General features: G+C 27.6%; 1 protein-coding gene across 1 annotated transcript; it reads left to right on the forward strand.

Moving 5' to 3' along the window:
• Positions 1-203: 203 nt before the first annotated feature.
• Positions 204-2,692, forward strand: LOC101235392 (DNA repair protein XRCC2). Its single transcript, XM_065811373.1, has 2 exons — positions 204-287; positions 1,765-2,692. Exons 1-2 carry the CDS (start codon positions 264-266, stop codon positions 2,488-2,490), a joined length of 750 nt encoding a protein of 249 aa, XP_065667445.1. The 5' UTR covers positions 204-263; the 3' UTR covers positions 2,491-2,692.
• Positions 2,693-9,577: the final 6,885 nt, after the last annotated feature.

Here is a 9,577-nt window from a genome sequence, read left to right on the forward strand (position 1 = left end):
CGAGCTCGTCTTCCATGATAATTTAAAAATATATACACACATGCAAACTAAATTTTTTTACGGACCAATTTTTTCTAGCTCAGACCAATTTTTTCAGAAAAAAATTATCCGGGCGGATATATATTTTCTGAGAAATTTAGTCCGGGATCATTTTTATCGGCGGACCAAAATTATCGTGACAGTACAAAATCCTATTTCCGCTTAGCGATGCAAAGTGCACCGGACTAAGTACCTAATAAATTACAAAATCCGCGATACCAAACATGATTTCTGAAACAGCTGTTCAGGTAGGCGACAAAAATAATTTTGCTGTCAAAATCTGGATTTTAAACTAGATAAATAGAATAAACAAAAGACAAATTATTTGAAAGCAATTGTGTTATTATTTTAATTCATATTAAATAATATAACTGTTGCTTTATTTATCGAAACTGATAAATAAAAATCTCTGAATGTATATATTAGCAAAACTTAATTACACTAAGTTTCGCATGAGTTTTTACTAATGAGAATTTACTACTAATAGTATTTACTACCAATAATAGTATTTACTTAGTTATTATTTAATTACTTAGTTAAAACTTGATTTATAAAAATTAAAATAATTATATTTGTAAAAGTTCTATAAAAAAGTTTAATCGTTCATTTGTTTCACAAAGTTAAATCAAGCACAAAAACTATTTTTATTAAAGGTTTTACATGGAAAAAAAAATCCGAAGAAAATTTTTTGTCTAAGTAGTATCCCTGACGTTTTAGTACTAATTTAAAGTTAAGGTAAAAAAAGTATGCAGTTGTTATTAGCTGGCAATCTATTTTTTTGTGTTATTTTTTAACTGACCATTTGTTTTGATAAATCCATTCTCAACTTAACTGCTTTAAAATGAAAAAAAAATTTTCTAGGAAATTTTAAAAAAATTATTCAAACTTTTGAGTTAAGGGAGAGTACTAACATTATTTAAAGTCAAATAATATTTTGTACTGATTTATTTTCAAAAGCATTTTTTGTTTTGACTTTTTTGATTATTCTTCATTGTATGAAAAATTGTCTGGAGTCGAAATTTAATTAAATAACAATTAAAGTATATAAATTATATTTTAACATATATATATATATACTTTTTTTTTAAAGAATTATGTTGTATGTACACTTGTGTTGTTTAGACAGGTTTCTATATTGTATTTTTTTTATTCAAGTATGACATCAAGTATGACACAACTACTTGACTTGTATCTCTGCACAGCAGAGAAAAAAGTCAAGTGCGATACTATTTGACAGGATTGAACTCTGCATATCTTGCTAAAAAAAGTAATATTTACCATTAAATTTTTAATATGTTTACCATTAAATTTTTAATAAGTTTACCATTAAATTTTTAATGGTAAACTTAAACTTTGTTGAGTGAGATAAGCATATCTTAAAGAAAGAATGACATAAACGTGCATTTTTATAAGTGGAATAAGAGAAGCTCATAGACCTTGGATAGTCACCCTTCAAGTGGTTGTATAACAATAAAAATACTAAGTCTTGATCTGCACAACAGGTTAGCCAGGAAAGGCAATATGTAAAAAAAGTTGTTGTAACTATTCCATATCATACTTTTTCTCTTTTTCTTTAAATTTCATGTTTCAGATTAATTGAGTTAAGAACAACAAGTTAAAAAGTAAAATGAGTCTCCTTGATTGTAGTTGCCTCCTCTCCACTGTCGGCACTAGTGAGGTTAGTATATTTAAAATGTTTTTGATTTTCTTGATTTTTATTTCTAGTTGTTTAATCGGTTATGTGATAAACCAAATTTATCCAATCTTGATGGGAAAATATTTTATAAACAAAAAGATGACATTTTTTTTGCTGAGTTTGCTGGAAATGAAAGTTGTGGAAAAACAGAACTTATGCTTAACTTAATTGTTAACACTATAATGCCCAAAGAGTGGAACAATTTATGTATTAAAGGAATGAACTATACTGCAATTGTAATAGACCTGGCTTATAAATTTCCTGCAATTCGACTTATTACATTGTTGGAGAATCGTATAAAATTATTTACAGAGAGTAATAACTGTGAATTAGACATTGACTCTTTTGTAAAAGATTGTTTAAGTCGTTTTTACAAATTTGTTTGTAATTCTACTTCAGATTTTATAAATGTGCTAAGTTATATACCACAATTTGTAAATGAAAATCCTGGGGTTTGTCTAGTTGCCATTGATAACATTGAGGTTTTTTACTGGATAGATAAGGTTAAAGGATCTAGATCAAACTTTGCAATTGAAAAACTGCTTAGGGTTTTAGTTTTCGAGTTAAAGATTAATGTTATCATATGCAGAACAATTTTATTTGAAGAAAAAAATGAGTATAAAAAATCATTTGATATTCCAAAGTACAGTCTTAACCTTGCATTAAAAAGCAATAATTTGTTTGTTTGTTCGTCAAAAAATTATTCTCAAATCACTACATTCACAATTGACAGAAATGGTGTTAAATACTTGTAAGATATCTGTTTATATTTTGTACATATTTACAGAAAAACTTTATATTAAAATTTTTTATATCATTATGTTTCAAGAAAAATAGTTTGTAACAAGTTATCTTGATAAAATTTGATTTTTGTTTTATCATTTTTTATTGTATCACTGTTGTTTGTTCAACCTTATTTTGCAATTAACAGAATTTATATTTATTTTTATAGATAAATCTTTTTTTTTTTTTTTTTTTTATTTACCTTTGAGGTTGACCAAAAAAAATACTTTCATGTTTAAGGATAATAAGTATAAGGAAGCATTAAGTATAAGGAAGTTTGATTTCAATTCAATGTATTATTCATATATTTTGATTTATGATGAATAGATAATACAAATTAAAATCATAAATTTCAAGTTAGGCATGTATCTTTTGAAGTGTTTAAATTATCAAAAGCTATCAATTAAAAGTTGAATCAATCTATAACTTCACCTTAAATAAAAGTTGTGTAAATAAAATCCAATCATAGTTTCAATATGATTAAACTGAGTGTTTTCTAAGTTTCATTTTTTACACTAAGTGTAAGAAATGTAGAGATACGTGTTATTGCCTCTGATTGCAATGTTTCATTGTTGTGATAATGTTGTGATTTCATTGTTATTTGAAATTTTATTATAGTTAATAAATGGTTCTGTATTTCTTTTATGGATAAAAGTAAAAAGCATATATTCTCAAACATTTTTATATTTCATTCTATATTTATATAGCTTTTTATATAGCTTCGGCATAATACACATGATTACAAATTTAAAAAAATATGGTTCAAAACTAGTAACTTATAAGAAGTAAGAATATTTGTATATACGTTTTTCCACAAAGAAAAAATTTGGAATACAGACTTGAATGTTCCAAATTTTTTTCACAGTCTTTAGTGCTTTTTTATGAGTCTGTAAACTGCTTTTACATGTATTTTACATTTGATCAGTTAACCAAAAGTCTGCCCATTTGTAAGATATATATCTACAAATTTCTAGTAGTTAGATCCTTTTTTTTTTTTTAAATAGAAGATTTCTTTTGATAAAAAATTAAAAAAAGAGCTATTATTACATCTAGAATTCTATTTTGCATTCTATTACTTAAACTTTTTTTTTTTTTTCGAAGCTTAACTGAAAGATATTTTCTTGCTTCTTTAATAAAGGAAAAGAAAATTTAAATTAAAGTTCAAGTCATTCTGTTATACTGTCATACAATAAATACAACTTTTAAATAAATACAAACAGTATTTCATACTCTTCGTATTTATTTTTAAGTTATCATAAACGTATTATTATTATAAAAACGTATGAATTTCACAAAAAGACTCTTTTGCTTATAATAATCTAAATTCAAATTTTCCAATCTAGTATTATTGTAATTAACTTAAAATTTATTGACATTAAAACATTAAACGTTTAAATAATTTAAGTTGTTTTCATCTACGATTTTCGTCAAACATATTTTATGTGGGTTACCATAAATCCCACACGAAACTCACAGAACCTATGTGGAGCAAGCTTTTTTTTTTTACTGGAAAGATAAGGGCTAAAGTACATTATACGATGGGACACTTATTTATTGATTATTGCAGTTTTTTATTGACTTAACTACTAGGCATTTTCTGATACCATGATCATCAAGACAGATTTTCTGATTACGTGGATATAATGGTAAGGTGAATGATGTTATTTTTGTTGTTGTGGTGGTTATTAAGGTGCTACCAGAACTCCATACAGTCTTCTAACAGAACACCGCGAAGAGCATTTAACGTGGAAGTTCATGCCTCCTTCCTTACCAATGTTGCTTATTGGGTTAGAGCTGGCGTCGAACCTCGGACCTCTTTGTTTTGAACCAGAACTCTAATCATTGCGCCACAGCTGCACCGTAATTTCAAACCGTAAACTCAATACTATTTATTTAACAATAAAATTTTAAAGTAGACCGTAAATTTGTTGGCGGATGTTTTTGGAAACAACTAGATATTTTATTTATTTTTGCCTTCTTTAGGTATACCATATAAAAATACATTAACCATCGTGAAAAAAAAAGAAAATAAACAAAATTATTATGTATCAGTTTGATAATAGTACATTTATATAATGTTGATAAGATTATATTAATGTATTTTAATAAAACTAATATACCTAAAAAAATGGAAATCAAAGTAGATACAGCATTTTTGGGTATAAAACTCCAAAATAATTTTTTCGCAGATACCCTAAACAGCGCCATTTGGTGTATATCTATGTCTATACACGAGTCGTCACAGAACCACTAATCCCTCCCTTCCCCCCTCCCCCCCCCCCTCTTTATAGCTCGTCGTAATTTAATGTGTTAGAAAAATATATAAAACTTTTATATGTTTTTCCCACTCTTGAAACTTTTCTGTAAGAGGTCGTCCATAAATTACGTCATTAGACTTGCTTATATTATAAGCAAGTCTAATGACTTCTTTATATATGAATGCTTATTCTTATAGGAATGCAGATTCATAACCACATATCGGTTAAAAAACTTAAAGAACTAAATATTATACTATTTTCATTTCTTTATAATTTTATTGATAAAAATATATATACATACAAAAACTTTTCGTTAAATTTCCCACTTATTCGTTTTGTATTTATTCCATCACTAACATAATGAATTATTTAATAAAAACGATGAATTATTCATCAAAATTGATGATGGCCTTCTTTATCTAGAATTTTAGCAATGCCTTCGAACAGTAGCTAAAAAATTTTTTTACATGATATCCAAGTATAATTAAAATAGAATAAAAACCCCGATAACAATGGGTGTTTGCTTACCTTGTCGGCCAATTTAGTATTTTTTTTCCCTCTTTTATTTTGCTGTTTTTTCATTAAATTAAACATTTGATATTTACAAAATTTACCCAAACAATGTTCGATACTAACTCTCAAAAATATTCATTACAAAATCCGTTTAAACAGGTTAACTAAATATTATCAAAAACTAATAAAGTTGTAAACACGTGATGTAATAGAATATTTTCGCAAAGGAATCACAATTTACTAATTTTATATTTTAAAATGTGGTGAAAATTTTAAATGCGGCAAGATCATGTGTTTTATATGTATGATCCATATAATAGTCACATCGGGGGCGGATTTAGAGGGGACGGTCTTAAGGTTCTTAAACTCAGACATTTCCTAATATCAATTTTTTCAAATTGAATTTCGGACAAAAATAAAAATTTTTTTAGGTCTAGTTTTAACTAGTTCCTACATGAGAAAAACAGATACACGCGAGTAATGGTTAAAAATCAAAATAAGTTTGACTATTAGTGATGCGCACAGTGGGTCAGAATTCACTTTTACTGGACAAAACTAACAACTTTTTATATTAAAAAAAAATTTAAAAACCATTTTTGCACTGTTAACTAATTTAAGGATTGCGGTTTCATTGGTGACATTAGTTTTAATTTTGCGTTGCTATAGATACCTAAATTGTTTAGTAACTACATATTTTATTAAACATAATAAATATAAGCTGGACGAAAGGAATAACTTTATTGGATTACTCCCGTAAACTCCTTTAACCACATTGAGTATTTTTATACTACAAATGTAGTGGTACTATGGATTTTTTATTTGGGTAATAGTGACACTGAAATGCCTTGCAATGGTTGACTAATATTATTGAGGCAGTTTGATTGAAAGTTATTTTATTCATTTAAAAGTTGTATGTGTTGTAAACTGGGTATGTGTTTAATACGCATTCCTAGTCACTAATTTTAGATGTTTTTATGCAGTTCCAGGGCTCTTTTTTATAATTTATGAAACTACTGCATAATCTGTATAAAAAGAACTTAAAGCTTAAACATTAAATATATAATACTATAAAAGTTTTGGTTTAAAATTATTTTTAGTTGCAAAGTTGATGCAAACAATAATTCTGAAGATAAAAAAATGCAAATAATGGCGCCAATCTTCTTTTCTTTGTTTGACTACTTGAAGTATCAGAATTCACCTGGGGTCTGCCAGATGCTACAGTTGGATAAAAGCAGAGTTATTTTTATGAATGGAAACAGTTAGTTGAATATAGGGGAGATGGTCACGCTTTGATTGCCGGGACAGTATTATCTTTTAGCTTTTACTCTTTTATTTTTGCCTTATTTTGACAAAGATTAAATCAACTTATTATGTTATTTTGACAGAGATTGCAATTTAACCATTATACTACCCTTTATTGTTTAATCGTAATATTTTTGATAAGATCAACTTTTGCGTTAAGAAAATGGAAAATACATATATGTGTGTGTGTGTGTGTGTGTGTGTGTGTGTGTGTGTGTGTGTGTGTGTGTGTGTGTGTATTTTTCATCATGAAAAGTGGATTTAAAAGTAGTAAATAAATTCAAATAGACTTTTAATTAGATTTTCGTATTACTTTACAACCATTTTATTGTAAGCACATATGTGTTTAGTGTATAATAAATTTATTTTTTTGAGTTGGTTACAATATTTTCAGAAATTATTGGTATCAATATATCAACTGTACCTATTGGAACACATTGATCGTTGACTATGCGGGGTCCATGGATCGGAGGATCAAAGTGCCCCATATAACTTATATTATAAGACTTATATTTTTCGTTTAAATTTTATATATTTAAACAAATGGCATGTACTTCTGACGAATATAAAATTTTATATAACAAATATAATTTTTAACATATCATTTTAAAAATGTAATATTGTTAAAAACTAATATTAATAATTTAGTTTTTGGTTTTACATAAGTTTTACAATTAGTTTATATAATATTATTATGTAGAATACTTTTTTTAAAACAGTTTCTTTATTTCAAATTTTTTTTTTTTAAATTGTGAAACTTTAAATGGTTAGGTATAAAAAAAAAAACATACAGAGTTGTTATGCCATGTGATACAATGAAAGAAGCTGATAATGAAGTTTTAGAGGGTAGACTAGTGAATGTTGTAGCTCGCAAATTTAGAATAAATTGAATGACTTTAAAAAGATATTGTAATAAAAAGAAGCTTAATCCAAATGAATCTTTTAAGCCTAATTACAACAATAAACAAGTTTTTACCGCAGAAGATGAAAAAAATTTATCAAGTTATTTACTACTTGCATCAAAAAAATGGACTATGGACTTTCAACTATTATTGGCATACGAGTTTACTGTAAAAAATAAAAATATTTGCCCATCATCATGGGTCAAATATAAAATTGCAGGGATTTATTGGTTGCAAAGTTTTATGATAAGACAAACAGAGTTGTCGAACACCTGAAACAACTAGCTTCTCTCGATCAAATGCAACCGACACACTGTACCGACATACCGACAAACCGACACACTAGCTTCGCTCGCCTTTAACCGACACACTGTAGGAGAATTTTTTCAAAATAAACAGTAAGAAAGCGATATAAATTTGATCCCTATGCGTATATAACGTTAATGAAACTGATTTAACAACGGTACAAAAGCCAGTAAAGGTGTTAGCAGGTAAATGAAGTAAACAAGTAGGAAGAATCACATCTGCAGAACGAAGATCATTGATAATTGTATGTTGTGCTTCAAATGCAATTGAAATCTCTATTCCTCCACTATTTATTTTTTTTAGGGTCAAACTTCGTGATTACATGATAGAGGAAGATCCTCCTGAATGCATGGGATTTGCAAATCCTTTTGGTTGAATTCAGACATTTTATAGAATAATTAAAACATTTTGTGAGGTATTCGAACTGTTCTCATAAATACGGACAGCCGTAAAAGTCATATTTCTGTTAGAGCTATAGGTCTTGCATTTCAAGATGGAATTACAATGCTAAGTTTTCCTCCCCATTGCACCCATAAATTGCAATCATTGGATAAAACTGTTTTTGGACCATCAAAAAGGTTTTACAATGCTGCAAGTGAAAAATAGATGGTCATAAACCAAGACCTATGACCATTTATGATATTGTTTCAATAGTTCGCGAACCATATGCAAAAGCTTTCTCGCCATCTAATATACAGAGAGAATTTCAAGTAGCTGGCATTGAACCATTTAATCCAGAAATTTTTGAAGATGATGAGTATTTACCATCATCAGTTACATATCGTGCTGTTCTAAATGCAGTAAACACGATTCGTGTGGAACTTGAAATGCCTGTAGTACATCATGAAACAAGTCTTTTGAACAAAGAGCTTTGAACAAATTGCTTCATTACTCTCACATAAAATTTTAAAACCTTATTTGAAAGCATCTGTTAGAAAAAGAATTGTTAAAAGTAGGCAACTAACAGCAAGGATCTTTACTGATACTCCAATCAAAAATGAAATTCGTTTGTCTGAAGAAAAGAAAACCCTAAACCAAACTAACCAACACAAGAAACTCATCACAAAAGATTAAAAAAGAGGAGAAGTTAAAAACTACTTGCTTAGGAATAAAAAAGATGTAAACTTTATAGGCTTCACGTTTTGTACAACTTTATACATATATATGTAAGTAGTACATAACGGGCTTATTTTCATTTATAAAACTGTAGTCATTCTACAAATAAAAATTTATTTAAAAACGTTAGACACTGGTGTGTATTAGGTTGTAATGATATATATTTTTTATAATAACTTACTTTTTTTTTAAATGTATTATATCATAAACACAAATACCCTTTAACTAAAGCATTTATAGCACTTAGGTAAAGGAGTATTAAACACGTTAATAATTTTACTCAAAAAGATCTAAGTACCCCAAGTCGGTTATCATAGTACCTCATTGCATGGGGTACATTGATCTTTTGCAAGGGTTGTTTTAATGTTGAAATATATCATGTTCGTCAATTTTTTTTGTTAAAACATTTATATTTACCTAAAGAAAGATTGTTCTAGTTTAGCTTAGTAATGAAAAAGTTTTTATATCTATATCGGGTTGTTCGCAGTTTACAAAAGACTGCTATGGCGATCAATGCGCCCCTATCTCCCTTACTTATTATCAATTACATATTGAGCTTTTGCATATATTCCACTTTTGTCAAAGATGCCTTATAAAATTAGACAAGTTGATTGCAGTTAAATTCTGGTCATTTACAACTGCATTCAAAAAGTTAGGATTAG

This window comes from Hydra vulgaris, chromosome 12 (genome assembly GCF_038396675.1).
Source record: "Hydra vulgaris chromosome 12, alternate assembly HydraT2T_AEP".
NCBI lineage: Eukaryota > Metazoa > Cnidaria > Hydrozoa > Anthoathecata > Hydridae > Hydra > Hydra vulgaris.

Excerpts from the sequence above, each read along its gene's own strand:
- LOC101235392 (XM_065811373.1), top strand. The coding sequence starts at position 264 with ATGATTTCTGAAACAGCTGTTCAG. Across the intron at positions 288-1,764 it reads TTTCTGAAACAGCTGTTCAG|TTGTTTAATCGGTTATGTGA; the intron begins GTAGGCGACAAA and ends TTTTATTTCTAG.